At 45.1% G+C, this 19,817-nt stretch overlaps 1 protein-coding gene across 2 annotated transcripts in view; it reads left to right on the top strand.

The window, feature by feature from the left end:
* DZANK1 (double zinc ribbon and ankyrin repeat domains 1) overlaps window positions 1-19,817 on the top strand; it is a 1,110,268-nt gene that overhangs the window by 102,225 nt on the left and 988,226 nt on the right. For both annotated transcript variants that reach the window (XM_069607537.1, XM_069607538.1), the window contains exons 4-5: window positions 5,952-6,069; window positions 6,454-6,547. In XM_069607537.1, the coding sequence (XP_069463638.1) occupies window positions 5,952-6,069; window positions 6,454-6,547 (212 nt within the window). The remainder of the gene's footprint in view (window positions 1-5,951; window positions 6,070-6,453; window positions 6,548-19,817) is intronic.

Below are 19,817 nucleotides of genomic sequence, written 5' to 3' on the forward strand. Positions count from 1 at the left end.
GTCACCCAGTAGGAGGGGGTTGGATGTGGATGAAATTAAGGAAGAGCAGAAGTCAGCCCATTCAGAGAGGAACAGGGTGGTAGCGCCTGCAGGCTGGTAAATGGTGGCAATGGTCAGGGTGGAGATAGAAGAGATGACAAACTTTCAAACCAGGCTTTCAAAGGAAAAGTAGAGCTGGATGGGTAAGATGGAAGCAGAAGCCACTCTGTGCAGTGAGGTTGAGGCTTGGAGATGATCTTGAAGCCTTCAGGGAGGAGGGAGTCAAAAGCAGTGACTGAGCTGGCATTGAACCATGTCTTGGTAAGAGCGAGAATGTCGAGGTCAATGTCTTCAAGAAGGAAACCGATGTCAGCTGTGAGAAACTCATGGTGACACAAGTAAGACGGACACACATGAGCATAGTTCAAGGGTGTTTATTGAACAATGAAAAATGGTGTGCCGGTTGGAAAAACGCCTAATCTTAACCTACATCTAAGATGGGGACAGGTGTGGACCATCAAATGTTAAATAAGGCAGTCCTAGTGACCTTCTCAAAATAAAAGGGCCTACGCTGAGAAACCTATTGCCAAAAATTACAACTATTAAAGAAAAGAGTGTGGGATAGTTCTCAAGAAAAGAACAGTGTTCGCAAATAATAAGTCAGGATGCAGTGGTTTGGGTCTCCCTTCCCCACATTTTAGCAGAGGGTAGGGTGGGAGCTGGTGGAGCAGAGTACAGTCTCCAGCTTCTCTAGCACAATACGACGGTTCCAATGACAGTTCTTAGGTCTGTCGATGGCCAAGTCTCATTTGGTTAGAAAGTCTCTGGCCTGATGTGGTCAAATAACCAACAAAAACAAAAGTTCCTTTAACAAATACAAGTTTGTTTCCAAGGTTCAATGTGGGTGATGGTTTCACCCCTGGGTCGCCCTCTTCTGGGCTAACCCTCCACGTATAGTTTGCCACATAAAGTTCTGATGAAAGCTTTGCCCTCGGATCTCCCTCTGCCGGGCTCAGACCTCACTTGACTGTCAGTACTCGGGTGACGATTTCACCTCTTGCATCCCTCCTTTGCGTTCACGCTTGCCGTCTTGCAGCCTGTTCAAACATCGAGGAAATCCTGTCCCGGGTGGTTTTTGTTGGTCCAAAAACTCATTTGTCATCCCTATTAAGCTTGCAGAAGCCATTACAACCAGAAGCTAAAAGAGTGGAAAACTCCTCTCAAACTTCCTCTGACCAGTTTGGGCTTCCCCAGGAATGTCAAACAGACCCCACTGAGTCTTCTTTGGGGTTGGCTCTGCAGGCGGAATTAGTGGTCCTGGTTCCCTGCTTTGATGCTGAAGCTCCACCGGAGGGTACTGTACCTCGTATTAAGTCTGCTGCCTTCTCTGCTCCCACACATCATAAGGACCCACAAAATAAAATCAATGAAGGTGAAAATTATGGACCCCAACCTAAGGAATTTTTTCCTGGATTCCAGAAACGTCATTTTCACCAACGCCGAGAAACCGGGACAGTTTGAATCAAGGGCGGCACTTAAGAACAACATTTTAGCCTGGCTCAATCTAAACGTGGCTCCCAATTGTGTCGGATCCCAAGACCTGAGGGTCCTCCGTAGCACCCAGATCAATACCTGGTGCAGTTCAGATAACACTGACTGTATTGTGCTGGGTTATGGCTCTAGTAGCTTACCCTCTTTCCTGGACAGAATTACCAACTTGAAGCAATTGTCACTGCTTTCGAAGTTCATTATTGTTTTGAACTAACCAGTTTCATCCATGTGTCCTGCCTGTTCGTTTATGGTGATTGTGCTGCCTCTTATGGAGTGTATCCTGCTTCTCCTTTTATGTTTTATGTTGTATATTTTGGTGGTGTTTGTATGCGCCATCATGCCTTTGGGTCCATTGTGCGCGGTATAAATGCAATAAAGTAAAGTCTCTTTTAACTTCTGCTTTGGGGTGACAACTTTTCACCCTTGGATCCCCCTCTGCCGGGCTGCGACCCCTCTCGATACTTAGCCTTCCTTCACTGGATTTACTATGGCTCTCGAGCAGGGTGATAGTGTGTTACGTTACCCCTGGGTTCCCCTCTTCTCGGCTGACCCCGCTTTACTTTCAATGTACCCTTTCTTTAAGCTTTTATACAGTTGAAAGGTTTTGGGATTCACTTCCCTTTCTTTCATACCAATTCATGACTCAAAGTCTTTCGAATGTATGGGGCTTTTGCTCGACCTTCACGTATGACTACTTTGCATTCCTTTGGCGGCCTTCCTATGGCCTTCTGATTTCTGTAGTTTCCCAATATGGGGCTCGACCAGAATCTCTTGAGTTGACACCCACGTGGTGTTGGTTTCCCTCTACTGCTGATCTCCCCTTCACACTTTTTACAGTTCACAAGTTTTGTTCAAAGATTTTCACTCAGCATAGCCCAGGCTTTTATCGATGCTCCCTCGACTCAGCGGCAGTGCTAAATTTCTCGGCTTAAGCTTCCGTGGAGTCAAGGCCGGTACCACGGGGTGCAGGAGCCCCCTTTGCTCCACTGTATCAACATAGGCTGGACCTGCGTACCGTTGACACCTGCAGCATGACACTGGGGCTATTGTCCGCGGTCTTAGATTCCCTTTGACAAAGGCTGTAGAGATTTGGAGGAAGATTCAGAAATTGTGTACAAACGGTGTTGGCGGGCGTGTTCTTGGTGGGAAAGATGCCCAGAGTCAAATGACTTAGGGTGATCAGAGGAAAAGATTACAGAATTAAGCACATTTTAGGAACGATAAGACAGATGCTTGTTAACGAGGCAAGTTTTTTTCTGAACTGCTGGGGAGAGTTGTGAAGTCTAATTTAGTGGTAGGTTGCTATCCCATTATCAGAGTGATTGGACTGTAGAGGGTGACCTCCATGTTTTTTCTTGCACTAGTGTATCTCAATGTCTGTCTTTGCTGTTCTACGATAAATCCACTGAACATCCTACAAAAGTGTCCTCAAGTAATGATACATTGTTTCTTGCACAACATTTCACAAGATTCGTGCAATGTTGATCTTTGCAAATAAGTTCCTTACACAATCACAAGCCATCTTTTTTTCTTTAGATTTGCGTGATTTTTCAAAATTGTAAATCCACTCAACTCACAAGAAGTATTATAAACAAAAATGATACAATAAATACATTTTGCTTATTAAGAAAGAGACTAGAAGGCTAGTGATGAATGGTTTTGAGTCTTAGATTTGGAACATAGTCTCTTAATTCTGTGTGTTGCTAACTTACTCCTCCGCCATGAATCATTGGGCGTGGCCACATCATCTGGCGGCTGACACTTTTGTACCTGAAGTAGATGACTTAGCAGGTGGCAATGGTGTGTGCATCGTGGAAACCTCTTGAGTAGGTAGGACTCTAAAGGCAGCGTATGCCTAGCCAGTAGAATACCCCTTGTTATTGACACACAGGCCAAATGCAAATGAAGATTTGGCCCTATGTCTACTCATAAGAGCGGTAGGGGGATGGCAATCACAAGATTCGACATAGCGGTTTGGAAGTTGCCTTCAGTTTTGTGGCCGGATTTAGAGTTGGGCAGAATGCTGCAAAAAACCAGCCACGTTATTGCCACAAAGGTTACTGTATTTCACCCTATATTTAATGATAGTGAAATGTTACAATTGCTGTTGCTCAATACCACTGTTTTTTACTGCATTCTACCTAGCTCAAAGAGAGGTCCTAAGTGTTTAACAAAAGTTTTTCACTGAAAACACACAGCGAGACGTAGTGTCATTGCCAGTGTGTTATTGTTACTCACTGAACCGGAAGGAGTACTTGATTCCAACCTGGATCGAGATGTGAGGCGAGCCGTGGAAGTCTTCAGAAAACCCAGATCCCCTGATTTCAAAAGAATCAGGCTTCCTCTAGAGAGGGGCTCTTTTTCACGACGTACCACTCTGCTATTATGTAAAACAAGACAGAGTAGTCTATAGTGTAAAAGAGCGGAATTGAGCACACCACCAAGCAATGCTGCAAAGAATACAAAAACTGTTTTGAGTATAATGCCAACCCGGTGTGAATGGTATACAATTATTGAATACAATAGAATCGCTGGTACCTGAGATAGTGGAAATGAAGGCCTTGAGAGGAAGTCCCGTATCAGTTCAGAAGAATGTTCAGAGTTCCAAATAAGGGATGACAACGAAAGGATAAAATAACAAATGGGATGGTTAGTATAGGTAGGATAACCCGAACGGCACGAGGGACGCACTAGGACCGGGTTGGTGCAAAACTGGAAAGCGTTCGTACTGCACTTTAGTGGAAAATACACATCTCCACAGGATGTAACACAGTCAAATTAGGTGAGGTAAAAGTAAATCCTTAATTGGTAAGCAGGACTGGAATAGGACTAAACTGATAGGAGACTGAATTCCTCTGGAAACAAGGCTCTTGCTGTAAGAAAAAAACTGAAGACTGGAGTCCGTTTTCAGCGGGGAATGATGTGTTGAAAACCTGGCAGAAGAACAGGTTGAGCGGGGCTCAACAGGAGCTCGGCAATGGAAGGAGACTGCGAGCGAATTCAAAAACCAAGGCAATATATATCGAAGGACAAATCCAAGAAGCAAACATGAGACAGAATCCAAGGTCTGGTACCGGTAGATCAAATCACAAAGCAGGATACTCGGAGGGTGATCCGAAATGGAACAAGCGGTAGGAAGGCTACGAAAAGGAACGCCGTAACGATCAATTAGCAGCAACGAAGCTCCCGCGGCTGACCGCGTTTAAGGAACAAGGAGGCGTGGCTTCCGTGAGCGCGAGGCACGTCTGGTCAGCTGACTAGGAAATCTACGTGACCCAAACAGTTTCTAAGGCAACTTGTAACGCTGCCAGAACGGATTCCCTGATTGCGAGATACTCCGTGGGAACAATCTTTTTGGTAACGTTCTTTGTTGCTGCCAAAGCGTAACAGTTATTATGACAATTGACTTTAGATCCAAGTAAAAATTGAATTGTAGCACTATATAAAATCCCACACCATTATTTAAAATAACATACAATTAAACCTCAGCAAAAGTAGCATTGCTGACCGCAACACTTACGCAGCTGCAGGTGATGGAATTTTGGAGAAGCATGTATTATCCTAAACTGAATAACTGAGAAACGCATAGAAATATTCCTTCTGTTAAAAAAAAAAAAGCCCACCGTTATTCCACAATTAACTTAGTTGCTATGTTAAATTGCTAACCATCACATAAATGTGTAGCGAAGGGCATGTCTACATGGAAATATAATCAAAATGCCAACTTCCTGTATCGGGTAATGCCTTGACCCACAAAGTATGGCTGTTGGTGATCCTTGTTTGCAGAATATTTTAGTTGCCGCAATGTTATAGGTCAGGGGCATAAAGGTAACATGTGAGGGGTTAGAACTAAAATTGGTATTTGTGTAAATGCATTAGCCCTTGTGCAAAACACATAAAGCTGATGATGGTGGCTTCCTGTGTGAGACGGTCTGTCAAAAATGGAGTCTTGCTTCCAGTGAGAGTGCCTTGCTTCCAGCGAGAGACTTGCTCATGTGAGAGTATGCTTTGCATACAACAAGAATTTCTCCCAGTGATTCTTCCTTCCACTGAGTGTTTTCCACTGCCAATTAGACTTGTTTCTTGTTAGACTTTCTCGCAAAAAGCAGAAATTGCTCTGAGTCAAGCTTGCTTCCAGTGAACAGTTAACTTGCCTAATAGTGAGACTCAAACCTAACGGGTCAGACTCCTTGTCGGTAAGATAGACCCACTCCCGCAAAAGTGAAACTCTGTCACTTTTGGTGAAGTGATGTCCCAGTGAACTGTGTTTTCCAATCTAGAAGATTCTTTGAATTTTTGTATTTTATGTGTGCCTTATGTGGGGTTGGTAAATTTTGCCTTGGCCATATATAAAGCTGTTTCCACTACAGATCTGGGCCCAGGTTTTCTCTGTTGTAATGTACACGTTTCAACTCTTTCAGAGATAGCAGGGAGAGTGGAATTGTGACTAAGGTGTTCCTTGTTGAATATAGCCCACCACTAGCAGTGTCTATCGATGAAGATGATGAAGAGAACTTCCTCAAAGAGCTTTCCAAGCAGGTAACTGACAGCTGCTACGAATTGGAGTTATACTGGGCATTCTTTTAATAGTGAAACTTAATCAGCATGTTTTGTAGGTGTCACTTTCTCCAAAGCCTGACACATAACGCCCAACAAAGACAAACTAAATGAAATGTAGAGTAATTTTCTGCAAAATCCGTGTACAGTTGTTTCTTTTTGAGGTTGTCACTCTTGGGTTTGTGCTTAAGTGAAAACCTTGTTTCCGTATGGATCTGATATTTTGAAGTCCTTTTAAGATATTTTGTTTTAATTATGACAACTATTTTACTTGTAATATGCTATTTTTTTCAACACTACTTGTTTTATTTTTGATGAATGCTTTTGGTGCAAGAATGCCTTTACATATTTAATTTTTCTTTACAGGATACAGGAGATGGTATGTCTACAACAAAAACAATAAAAAAAGACGAAGGTAGAGAAAGCAAGTCTGCTTGGGATGTCACACGCTCGTTTCAAGGTATAGTATATGTTTTGTGCATATGTCTACGACTCAGTGGACTAATGATTCCACTACAGAAGCAGTGTTCAATAGTCTTTTTTTGATGTTTTGGACTATGAATCCCATGAACCCTCCTACTTGACTATTGCTGATTGGAGATGTAGTCCAAACATCCGGAGAACCAAAGGTAGCAGACCCCTATTGTACAGGGAATTGTGTTTGACCTCATGGTTGTAGCTCAGATCCCATCAGTGTCCTCTCAGCTGCAATCTGAGCTGCAACCATGAGGTCAAACACAAATCCGATGGAAGGTCGATATAATGAATAAAATTAAGTTGAGCAGCCATAAACGTCTGTCAGTGGTGCCCATATGGAGTAAAAATGCACTCTATAAATAACCCTTGTATCTTACTTTGCATTCCATTGGAGATATATCCTCCATTACCTATATTAATCTGTTGTATATTTACCTCTTCTTGTTATTGTTTTGTTTAAATATTCTTATTTGTTTCTGCTTTTTATCTGATAGCTATTCTGTTTTTTAAAATAATCTGCATTTGTTGTACTCCCTCTCAAAAGAGGCTCTGTCCATATTGTTTCTTTGTATTCTGCTGGTACTTAAGCAATAGTAGCTGAACTTGCTGGCATTGCTGGGCGGCGATGAGCTGCAGTCCAAGTTAAAGGTCTAGAGAGAAGTAGTAACACCTAGTAAAACCCCCTGGACAGGGTCCTGTAGATCTTGGCAACCTGGCCTAATGCCGGGGTGCTTACAGCATTTATAAGGTTACTTGATAAGTGGCGTGTGCAGGGAGCACTGGACATTTCTCATGTGAAATAAAACACTACATGCCAATATCACCCCCATGGAGATGGCAAAGAGAAAAACCTGCAGTCCCTTCTTCATTCTATTGGTGACCATGCAGAAGAGCAGTGTCGGAGATGGGAAAAGAGGCTGGCAAATTGGCATGAAATTGTTGCGCCTTGAAACACTATGCACGTTTATAGATGCCAGATCATATCATATCATGTAAGGCAGGGGGTAGAATGATGCAGTGGGAGAGCTGCAGATTATGAGGGATATGATATATATTTTTTTTTATTTGTATGGCGCTCGTACACAAGTGTTTCAGAGCGCGACTAGGCAAGGGAGGGGAACAGGGGAGAACACAACACAACAACAATGATCTTACTAGGCCCAGTGACATTGAGAACGCGCAAGTGCATGGGAATGGGAAAAGGGAAAAAGTGCATGGAAGGGGGAGAGTGGAAAGTGCAGAGCAGAGAAGAGCAGATAAATAATAATAAATACAAATAAATATAAAATGGGGGCAATAAACAGTGCTAGTGCAGCCAGCAAGTGGCAAGTGCTGTATTTAAGGCAGCAGACTGGGTAAGTCTGATAAGTGCAGAAAAAGAAGAACAATGGGGGAGGGGGGCTGTAAGGGTAGAGATACAGTCCCCAGTGCAAGAAGTGGCCAGGAGGCATTGCAGAAGGGTGGCAGAGTGAGCAGGTACCTGGGCCCAGGGGACAGAGGGTGGCCGGGTGCACAGTGCCAAGAGAGAGCAGATCAGCAGGGGAGAGGGGGAGTGAAGGCAGAAGCAAAGAGGAAGGTCTTGAGGTTCTTCCGGCGCCAGAGATGGTTCTCCTCAAGTTTTAGAGTGGCAGGGAGGCTGTTCCAAAGGGAAGCCCCAGCCGAAGATGGAGATCTACCCCCAGCTCGTTTCTTTGAAAAACGATTGACCCGGAGGGAGTTAGATGTAGAGGAGCGAAGAGCTTGAGAGGGGAGGTATTTGCAGAGGCATAGCTGAAGGTATTTTGGACGCTGGTCCCAGAAAGCCTTGTGGACAATGCAGAGGGTTTTGAATTTAATATCTTGCATCCACTGGGAGCCAATGGAGAGATTTCAGGGCTGGAGAGATACGATCCCAGGGCTTGAGGCCAAGGACAAGTCTCGCAGTCCTGTTCTGGATAAGTTGCAGATGGCGGAGAGTAGAGGCAGGTAGATTTAGAAAGAGGCTGTTACAATAGTCTAACCTAGAGAGAACCAGAGCTTGGGAGACAGTGAGCTTCTGAGGGAAGGAGAGGAAAGGCAGAGTACCTCTGAGGAGGTGCAGTAGGAAGTTTGACTTTTTAGAGACCTCAGATATGGGCGGAGAAGAAAAGTGTGGAGTCAAAGATGACCCAGAGGTTCTTAGTGTCACAGGTAGGGGTAGGAGGCAGGATGCTCTGGCAGGGGGTTGGGGTCTGTGAGAAACCAAAAGATGTCTCACACGCTAGCCCCTGGGGAATCTCTCTCTCTCTCTCAGGTGGCCAGGGCATGGTCATCGCCTTTGGATCCAGACCGGGAGGGTGGACCAGTGCGGGAGGATCACCTGGGTGAGGGGTCTTCAGGGAGCGGGGGTGTGACAGCCGATAGTGAGACACAATATTCCCCCCCCCCCTTTTTTTTATACACCTAAACCATCCTATTTTTCAGGATTATCCGAAGTCCCAACTTCCCCGGTCCACATTTCTACACAAACACTGGGCCAAGGATGAGTGTGACTGGGAGTAACAAGATTAACTCTTATACATTGCACTGTTCATGTCCCACTAATCGGGTCAGTCAAAGTCAGGCACTTGACTAAACACATACACCTGACACCAATTAGCTCTCCTCACACTGATACAAGGCGGAACATAGAAACACACTCTAAGCAAGGTTGAACATGAGTACGAGCAGAACTACCAGGGCGAAGACAAACCTACTGGAGCAGAGCGATGGACCGAGGGACAAGAGCCATGAGTCGATAACCCTGGGAGTTCCCTAACGGAGCTCGTTGCCTCCAAAAGACAGTGAAAGACACGTGGAGAAGGCCAAATCCCAAAGTAAAAGGCTGCATTGTGTTTCAAGGATGCTAGTGACCCTCCGGGGTAAACGGCAGACTTGGGTAGGCGAGGCGAAGCTAACCTTGACTTGTGGATTGGAAAACTGTGAAGAAGAGAAAGAAACGAACATAGCCGGTGATTTGGCAAGCAAATTGAGAGACTGCTGTGTGTTAAGGAAAGATTGAAGTTGCAACATTATATCAGAAGTGAAGGCTGCACGTGTGTGGATGAGACGCGAAGAAAAGCAGACCTGTTAATGAACTTTGAAATAAGGACAGCTGTGAAACCAGCGATACTATGTAACACAGTGGTCCGGCGAAAGGAAGTAGCCCACCCAAAAGTCTCTGTGAAAGGTGAATTGTTTGAAAAGATAAAATAAATGAACTCTAAAAGCAAAGTGATCAAAATGAATCCAGAGAGAAGGTGAGAGTAAAGAGGTGAACGTTGAACTTTGAGTCAAAGTGGTCCTGCGGAGGTCTGTAGAGAAAGCCATTCACATTCGAAAGTCTTTGACATCCGAAAATGGTCTGAGCCGGACACAGGGGGACCAACGTACTTTTGAGGTCTGAGCCCGATAGAGGGGGATCTAAGGAACTCATGGAGGCAACAGTAAAGACAGACACAAGTGATCACAGTTCAAGGGTGTTTATTGAACTTTATAATGGGTGAGATAAACGCCTAATCTAAACCTAAATCTAAGATGGGAGCAAGCTATGACCATCAAATAATAAGGCAGTCCTAGTGGCGTCTTTTCAAATAAAAAGGGCCTATACTAAAATCCTTTTGCCAATCCTTACTACTAAATTACAAAAAGTGTTGTATAATGTTCACCAGAAAATAAAGAGGTGTTCTCAAAATGATATGTCAGGATTGGTTGGCTGGGTCTCCTTTCCCCATGTTTGAAGCACGAAAGCAGGACTCTCGAACACTGCACACTCCTTGGCCTCGTCAGCACGAGGTTCACAGTTAAAGTTCAACACTATCAAAACTTTCCGAGGCCAAGTCTCTTTTTTGTTATTGTTATTTTGCACTTATATAGCGCCTTATATACCATTGGTATGGTCTGAAGGCGCTGGTAGGTTGAACGCCCTTGGGAACCGAAGTTCGGATCAGTAGAGAGAGTAGGGAGAGTCAAAAGGTGCGTGTGAGCACCGGATATGTGTGCAGCTTGTGCGGTACACGTGTAATAGCTGCTTCTTATCGGTAGGTGTGGTGCTTGAGAGATCAGGAGAATGTGTTCGTTCTGGCATGATTTATCCGGAACGGATGTGGCTGCGTTAGGCCTGAGGAAAACGCCTGGCTGGGGGTGTGGGACCAGCAGTGTTTACATAGAATGATGTGGAGTAAGCGGTGGATGTTCGTATGAGAACAGTTATACCGAATGGTGTCATAGTATCTCTGTGTTCTAGTTGAGTGGTGATGTAAGGAGAGAGTAAGCGTGGGGTGTGGTGTGATGGGTTATATGGTCTTTCAGTGTGCAAACTTCTAAATGCAACTTTCCCAGGGAGGGAACTGGGCGAACTTCTAAGTACAATTTTCCATACAGAGTCTAATGGGAACACTTCTAAATTCATTTCATCAGAGAAGGTATTGGACTCGTATCCGCAGTCATCCGCAGTTGGGAACATGCAGTTGGGAACACAGCTAGATGCAATTGTGAATACTTCTTCATGCAACTTTCCTCAGAGAGGCTAATGGGCACAATACCTAAGTGTGGGAACACAGCTAGATGCAATTGTGAATAATTCTACATGCGACTTTCCTCAGAGAGGCTAATGGGCACAGCACCTAAATGCAATTGGGAACACTTCTAGATGCAACTTTCTTCAGAGAGGCTATTGGGCGCAACACCTAAATGCAGTTGGGAACAATTCTAGATGCAACTTTCTTCAGAGAGGCTATTGGGCGCCACTCCTGAATGTAGTTGGGAACGGTTCAAAATGCAATTTTCCTTAGAGAGGCTAATGGGCACAATATCAAATGCAATTGGGATCACTTCTAAATGCAATTTGCCTCAGAGAGGCTATTGGGCGCAGCTCCTGAATGCAATTGGGAACACTTCTAAATGCAATTTTCCTTAGAGAGGCTAATGGGCACAATATCAAATGCAAGTTGGGAACACTTCTAAATGCAATTTGCCTCAGAGAGGCTATTGGGCGCAACTCCTGAATGCAATTGGGAGCACTATTAAATACAGTTGGGCACACTACTGAATGCACTTGATAACACTTTCTAAATGCAATTTTCCTCAGAGAGGCTAGTGGGCACAGCACCTAAATGCAATTGGGAACACTTCTAAATGCAATTTTCCTCAGAGAGGCTATTGGGCGCAACTCCTTAATGCAATTGGGAACACTTCTAAATGCAATTTTCCTCAGAGAGGCTATTGGGCGCAACTTCTTAATGCAATTGGGAACACTTCTAAATGCAATATTCCTCAGAGAGGCTATTGGGCGCAACTCCTGAATGCAATTGGGAGCACTATTAAATACAGTTGGGCACACTCCTGAATGCAATTGGGAACGGTTCAAAATGCAATTTTCCTTAGAGAGGCTAATGGGCGCAGTTCAGAGAGAGGCTATTGGGCACAATTTCTAAATACACTTATAGGTTATTGGGTACAACTTCCAAATGCAAATTTCACATACTGAGGGCAGAGTTTCAGAATGCAAATATAGTGAATTTACAGTGGCGATGCTTTCCTGAAAGTCTCTCGTCTTAGGGCTGCTGATTCACAATGACAAACAAAATGTTTCTTCCAGGGACGTCATTTAAAGGTCGCCAGAAGTCGCGACCTCTATAAAAAAAAAAAAAGTACAAAAATATATATATTTTTTTTTTTGTAATGCAAGCTCCTGGGCTGTGGCCAGCACCACGTGGCTCTTTACTTCTGGAGTAGCTGGCTTTCTTATTCAGGCCCCTTAAAAAAAAAAGCAGAAAAATAAGAACAGGAGTGCCACATGTCTAACACTTTTAGCACTGACCCTAAATAAGAAAGAATAGGAATACCAAACAATGTGTCTTTCTGGAATTCTATACAATAATTTCTAGACTCATTACAGGTTTATTTCAGGCACACTTCAGGGGGTGAGTCACTGATTTAGTCTGTTCTTAAACGCCTCAACTCAGCCTTTCATCCTTCTGAGGTTGATAGTACCAACACAGGTTGGGTGATATTGGGTGTATATTTTTTCTATATAAAGCACTTAAGCGGAAGTGCTACATAATAACACATCATTGTCATTTGGTCATGGACGTCTGATTGCATTCACAGTAATTTGGTAATATGGGTCTATACACACTGATCATAACGATACATATGGCGATCCATTCTTGTATGAAATGTACATCACATTATAGTGATATCGTAACCATATTTTTCGTAGCGTACAATGCGATGTGATGCCACTTCCTATTTTGTCAACGGGCGAAAGGTTGTGTTCCATCGCTTCCTGCGATATCACTTCGGGGTGGGGTCAAATGACATCACTTCCTGTGATGTCATCAGGGGGGTCAAGGGTCTTGTGATGTCACTTCCGCTACCCCTGGCATTTTGGTGAAATGACGTCCCTGCTTTCTTCGGTACTCTTGTACCTTGGACGATTGCTCTTCACCTCTTCGATCTCCTTCTGCCGGACTCGGATCCTCCTTGCAAAAATGGGCCTCCCTCCATTATGTACTTAGTAGCCCCTTTTCCTACTTATTCATGTCACATTTTTTATGTTACCCTCACAACTTTTAATGGCTGGTGGCAGTGGTTTAATTTTCCTACCATTGTGCGTTTTTACAGCAGGCTGAATGCTCAGCTGCAGTACAGCTCCCATGGGTGACCATTTTGTCAAAATGGCCTTGGTCTTCTTTTTTTGCCATTTCTTGTTAGTGAGGTCTTTCTTGGATTTTACTCTGTGCACCAAACCAGGTTTAACCCTCTGTGCTGAAACCCGCCTCTGGCCCCAGTGTTTCACAGGGCAGGAAGTGAAGGAGGTGCCCCAAAACTCCCTGTCCTCAGTCTCCTTGGTTACCTGAATGCACCCAGTGCTGATTGGAAGGCGGGCTGTCCTTGTAGGACAGCCAACTTACTGTCTGAGTGACAGCTAGGCTGTGCATGAATGGGAGAAACCTGCATAAAAGGTGAGGTCTCTTGAACAGAATGCAGTCGACCACTAGACGAAACAAATCCAAAGAAAGAAACTGGAAGAGAAGCTTGCTGCACCCTCCTGGACCGTTGGTTTGCCCGGTGAAGCCTTGCTGCAGTGCTGAAGCTCCAAATTTCGTATCGACAAGAGAAGCCCGGAACTGACTATTTTTCCCCTTGGGTTGGTGGGACCAACTGACCCCAAGATGAACTTTGCTGGAAAACCTCTCCGTGCTGCCTGTACTTCTTCACTGCTGCTGGAACCGCGTGCCAGGGGTCAGGAAAACCAGAATCAAGTGCATCGTCTTTAAGCAAGACCAGAGCGCCAGAAAGATCCTGAGGACCCTCCTGAAGCAGGACGACCTAAGCCTGAGCCACCTCAAAAGAGTGCTGGACCCCAGAAGCAGGAGAAGCCCATCAAGTGTCCAATATCCGCGGTGATGTTATTTATCGGTAGCTGATACCGCGAAGTGCTGCTGAATTGGAAAGAGCCTGTAGCCGCTGCCGACCTTCGAACTGCAGTGCAGGAGTCCTCCAGACGTCCTCCCTCTTGTCCCCATGACTGAGAACCAGGAGCCTAGGATCTGCAAGGCTGCAACCAGAACAGAAGCCAGCTGGATCCTCTACTTCCAACCTAAGGTACTGTCTTGACTAAGGGGTACTTGCCTCTTGTGTCTGTAGCTTGCTTGTTCTCACTGGAGACTTGCAGTAGCTTCTTTTTGCAGAGTTGATTTCAGCTTTGCCCTTTACAAGTCTTATAGCTTGTGACCCAACAGAGATTTGTTTTACTACAAACTCTCTAATAACATTGTGCAAGACTTCTATCTAAAGAAGTGCCTCAGCTCCCTACACATTGTTCAAATTGACCTTGGTTGTCTTGGCTCCCTGCAGACTCTTCTGACCCATTGACTTTGGTTCTAACTCTCCCTCATAGGTGGTACATAAGTTTAACTTGTATTGCTGGGAAAGATATAATCTAGACTTCATTGGGAGATTGAAAAGTATTGGCATGCTCTGAGAATCTGTTAACCTTTTCCTTCCCTAACCTTTTTCCTTTTCCGCAACCTCAGAATTGTATTAAGTACCAAAAGTGAAATATTAATGCCAAACATTGTCCTAGCAATTGAGGTCACCTCAGGGTGACCTCAATTGCTAGGACAATGTGTGTGTGAGGCATCCCAAAAGTGTATCTACTTGCTTATCTGAACTCTGAGAAAGTGTTATGAAGTGTATTTTTATTGTTGCATATTGCCCTTTCTAAAGAAGGCTTATTTAAAACTGACTGTTAAATAAATAATTATTTTACTAGAAAACCTTGAATATAAGTGTTATTTGGATACTTGTAATTGTGAATCTCAGTCTTGCATCTCTTCAGCTCACATAGTCTGGCTGCTCAGTCACTCTACCAACTCGTGTAGTACAGACCTATACCAATAGGTGGGTTACCTATTACGAAGAGGACAAGGCTGGTGCAGTCTCCCACAGGGTTACTGCATCCAATCTTGCCTAACAATCGCCCACGTGGCCCGGAGACCTCTGCACCTGGACATCAACTGAGATTTTTTTAAAGTTCAAACACATAAAACAAGTTCTTTCACTTTTTAATTCCTTGCTTTCAAAATGTTGCTACAGTCTCCTCCGACTCACCGGCTGTGCTGAACCAGTTAGCTTCTCTTTTCTCTGGAGTCAAGGATAGTACCACGGTAGACCGCTTGCCTCTCTGCCTGTGTTATCAAAGCAGGAGGCCCCTGTGTACCATTGACATCTGCTGCTCCGCACAGCAGCTGCAGCTCCTGGTCTTATGCTTTCCCTTTCGGAGGCTCTGCAGGCCTGAGGTGAAAAGGGCAAGGGCAATTCCCCTTTCCTCATCCTTCCAGGTCTCACAGCCTTTCTTCTCTGTTTGAACTGCCAGGTTTGTTGTAGCTGTCTCCTCGTGCATTCAGCCTTGCTCAAAGTGTGCTTTCGCGCTCTGCCTTTTATCCCTGTGGGGAAGTTAAAGGGCTGTCAGGTGTGCATGGTTATGGTCCATTGCCTGACGGTGTGTTGAGACATGTCAGGTAAACGGCTATGGTGTTAGTCCACTGTATGTTACCATGTAAGAAAGTGTTTGTGTGGGAAATTGGGTTGGGGGTAGAGCTTCTAAATATCATACAGAGTGGGATGGGGAAAAGGTGTTGCATGAAAGGGGATACGCGTCTCAACCCTCAGTGTCCCACTTCCCGAAGACCGCTCGTCCAGGTGATGCTCGCCCACTGGTCCACCCCAAGGAACTGGATTCAATAGTGATGGCCGTGTCCTGGCCACCTGGACAATAGATCTCCGGGGACTAGCTGGTGAGGCACCTTCAGGTTTCTCACAGGGAACAACGTGAATGTTTTTGTTGAACATTGTTTGAAAGGCTGAACGTTGAAGGCCTGCGGGCCTCGATACACGTTTTGTACTGTTTGTGTTAAAACCCTGCGCCAGAGTGTGTTATCCTGCCTACAGGGGCCGCCTTACTCCGTGCTTTGTAAGGAAGGCATGGTAGCAAACTAAGACAGACCCAAGTGACTACAGTTCAAGGGTGTTTATTGAACTTTCAAAGAGGTGTGATAAACTCTTATCTAAACCTAAATCGAAGCTGGGAGCAAGCTACGGCCATCAAATAATAAAGAAGGCAGTCCTAGTGGAGTTGTGTCAAAATAAAGGGGTCTATACTAAAAAAGAAAAAAAACTATTGCCAATCCTTACTACTAGCTCCAGATATTGTGGGGTACATTTCATGAAAAAGATAAGTGTTCACAAAATATTAATCAGGATACTTGGCCCGTTGTCCTCCCTTCCCAATGTATTTTTTCAGCACGGGGCAAGGCGGTTTACTGTGAGAAAATCGCACACTCTGGTGTCTGCGGTACGCGGGTATAATGGCAGTTCCAATATCAGGGCCTTCTGTGCTCCAGTCTCTTTTCCATAAAAGTTTCTTGTTTTAAAGGGCCTGATATGCAGAACAAACATTGAAAGTTCCTCACAGTTCACCCGGATTCCCCTCAGCTGCGCTCAAATCCCTCTTCACATTCAACTAGTCTCCCTCAGACGGGCTCGGACCAATTGTAAGTTCACTTTTCCTTCTCGGGTGACTTGCGGTTCACCCCGCATCCCCCTCAGCTAGGATCAGATCCCTCTTCACGTTCAACTAGTCTCCTTCAGCCAGGCTCGGACCAATTGTGAGTTTCACTTTATACTTCTCAAAGATTTTCGATTGTGCATAGGTTTTTGGTGGACCCATCGCAGGACCACTTTGATTCAAAGTTTCTTTCTGACAACGTAATTCTCTTTTAGTTTGATACCCAACTGACACCTTCGAATGAGCACCCCCTCGGGCGCATGACCACTCTGTATTTGGTATCTGATTCAGCTTTCAACAGTTCATTCATTCCTTAAACGTCCAATTGTTCGGGCTTCTTAACACATGCGTTTCAAACCCAGTACTTTGTAGAATTCTTCATACAATGTTGCTGCTTGCAACCCTGGTTCAAACATAGGGTGATTTTGTATCGGTTTCTCCAACTTGCCGGCTGTGCTGCATTTACTGGAGCGGCTTTCTTGCAGGAGCCAAGGACAGTATCACAGCAGCAATCTCTCCTCCCGGCCTGGGCTATCGACATAGGAGCGCTCCGAATACCTTCAATGCACAGCATAGGTCTGCTCAGCTTCAGTTTCTTGTCTTTGGTTTTTCAGGTTCCAAGGCTCGTGTACGTAGCGGTTTCTAGAGGTCAAGTGTACTTCTCTCCTTGCAACCCTCTCCGGTCTCGCTGCCTTTCTCCTCGTGTTAAATCGCTACCTTGGAACTGCTGCTTCCTCGTGTGCTTTAACTCGCTCAGAGTGTGCTTTCGTGCTCCGCCTTTTATCCGTCTGGGGAAGTATGATGGGAGTCGTGTGTTTGCATTGATTAATAATTGCCTGATCTTGCCGTTGTTGCTCACGATGAACTGTCCACGAGAAAGTGTTTGTGTCGGAAAAAGGGGGTTGGGGAGGTTGAGCTTCCTTGTATCCTACCTGGTAGAATGGGGAAAAGATGTTGCAGAAAAGGGAATACAGCGTCTCACCCTTCGGTGTCCCACTTCCACTCCCTGAAGGCACCCCATCAAGGTAATACTCTCATATTGGTTTACGCCCAGGAACTGGATCCAATAGCGATGGCTGTGTCCTGGCCACCTGGATGACAGATCCCCGAGGACTAGCGAGTGAGACACCTTCAGGTTTCTCACAGCTGTCTGACGTGGGGAGGAGAGCTGATTCAGCCACATTTATTATTTATATTTGAACCCCGATTTTCCTTTACATACATATCACCTTTATACACTTTTTTGTACAAGAGATAGGGCAAGCATTAGGTTTTGTTGGCATAAGCCTTTTTGATTTCACGGACTCCACTACTACTGTTTTGTTTTATCTTTTGATGGTCGAGACTACTCCCATCCTAGTTATAAGGCAAAGTAGGAGCTTTTCCAAACCCAGAAACTTTAATAAAGTTTTTTCAGATTGTGCCTTTTGTGCCAGTCTCATACTTGCAATACAATGCCACCCTTGCAGGACCACACACTGAACAGAAATGAATGCTCAGAATGCACTGCTTACCGACTGGGTAAGCCGCATTCTGAGCCCTGTAATTGACTGAGGTCCTTCACTCAGCTGCTAATGGTTCTTACTGGGTGTACAAACCATTCTATTCTATTTTTGCCGAGACCCATCGCCCATGCCTGGTTTTGGCATTGCAGGAATTAAGTTCCAATTCCCTGCTCCAGCCTGGACCGCCTTATTTTTCTGAGGACATCTCCGCAGCCACTTCTTGTATTCTCATCTTCCCGACTGAAGGCAAGTCCCTGAATGCTCACACCAGAGAGAATACAAACCGCTAGGGAAGAAAGGCCCAAGTCGATCTTGTAAGGATAACAAGTTTTAATCTTGCACACAGATGAGAGCAACAGGAAAGAACTCTGCTGCTAAGAACGTTCTGCTGAGAAATGGTACAAGCAGAATCTTATAAAGTACAACATCGTCCTACATGATGCAATACATAGCTGGTTGGTGTGCGCCTATACAGGATGCACCTGCCCCATAAGGGATGCTAGTTCATTGGTTCCAGCCCAATCCGTCCGTCTTCCTTCACGTTGGTGCTGCAGTGATCATCTTCTCACGTCAAAGGTCAGAAAACAAATTAATTATACTCCTACCATACAACTATTTTATCACTCATACTGTTCACTTGGCAGGTCTTAAGAGGGGCACAAAGGAGGTTCTGGGGCACTCTAACCTTCACACATCCATTTCACTCACTGCCCTCCACGCCATCCGGCTCCACGGTCTCCACCCTCATTTTGAACTATAATTTATCCCTCCCAGCACCTCGCAATACAAATCACACGATTGTCACTTCAACAATGTGCCCTGTCCGTCCTCTTTGACCATCTCAGGACTTGTTACTTTGGGATTGGTGGTCAAAGGGCACCTGGTGCCACGGAATTCAAAGGTGTTTTAGTCAGTTATATGGGTCATAACACGTGGTCTCTTGGGGGTGGGCAGGGGTCATGCTTGGGCAGTGTGAGATAACATTCACACCAGGCGCCAGTCTGTGATCACAGCCTTGTAGGGCACATTCCTCTCGAGTAAAAAACACATTGTTGCAACACTGGTAGAACAATGCATAGGCTTTGTGGCGGTTGGTGGTGTGGGCTGTCCTCATGGGGGCTCGGTATGGCTGGAGATTTCACTTGTCTCCCAATTTGGGCCTAATGCATGCAATGCTGCATTTACCACAGAGGCCTTCCCTCCTACCGATGGTTACTAATATCTACGCAAAATTGCAATACTTTGTGCACCTTATGCTGCACTATGTGGATAGACTATTTTGGTTATATTGTAGTAGGGTCCCGTAAAACTGTGAAATGGTCCTCGAATGCATCTCGCCTCAAGCGGCTAGGGGGGTAGGTCGGGACTGCCCCCTTCCCATGCCCACCCTTCTCTTGAGCATGGGCCAGCCCCGCAGCCCCTGATCTCCTGCAAGGACCTGCTCAATCCCTCCTGGGTGCCCACCCCTTCCTCCCTGTCCCCCAAGGCCTCCACCCACATACAACTCGCCACCCTGCCATAAACTGAGGAAGCGCTAGCCCTCTGGGACATAACATATGTTTGTACTTATCCCATAACAATAAATACATAAGACATCACTCAGAAACTTGTTTTGTGTTGGCAATAAAAAGGCTATGGCTTTTTATTATACATAATAATAATAAACATAACTGGGT

The sequence above is a fragment of the Ambystoma mexicanum genome, chromosome 4q, assembly GCF_040938575.1.
Source record: "Ambystoma mexicanum isolate Mex_15411 chromosome 4q, UKY_AmexF1_1, whole genome shotgun sequence".
Lineage (NCBI taxonomy): Eukaryota > Metazoa > Chordata > Amphibia > Caudata > Ambystomatidae > Ambystoma > Ambystoma mexicanum.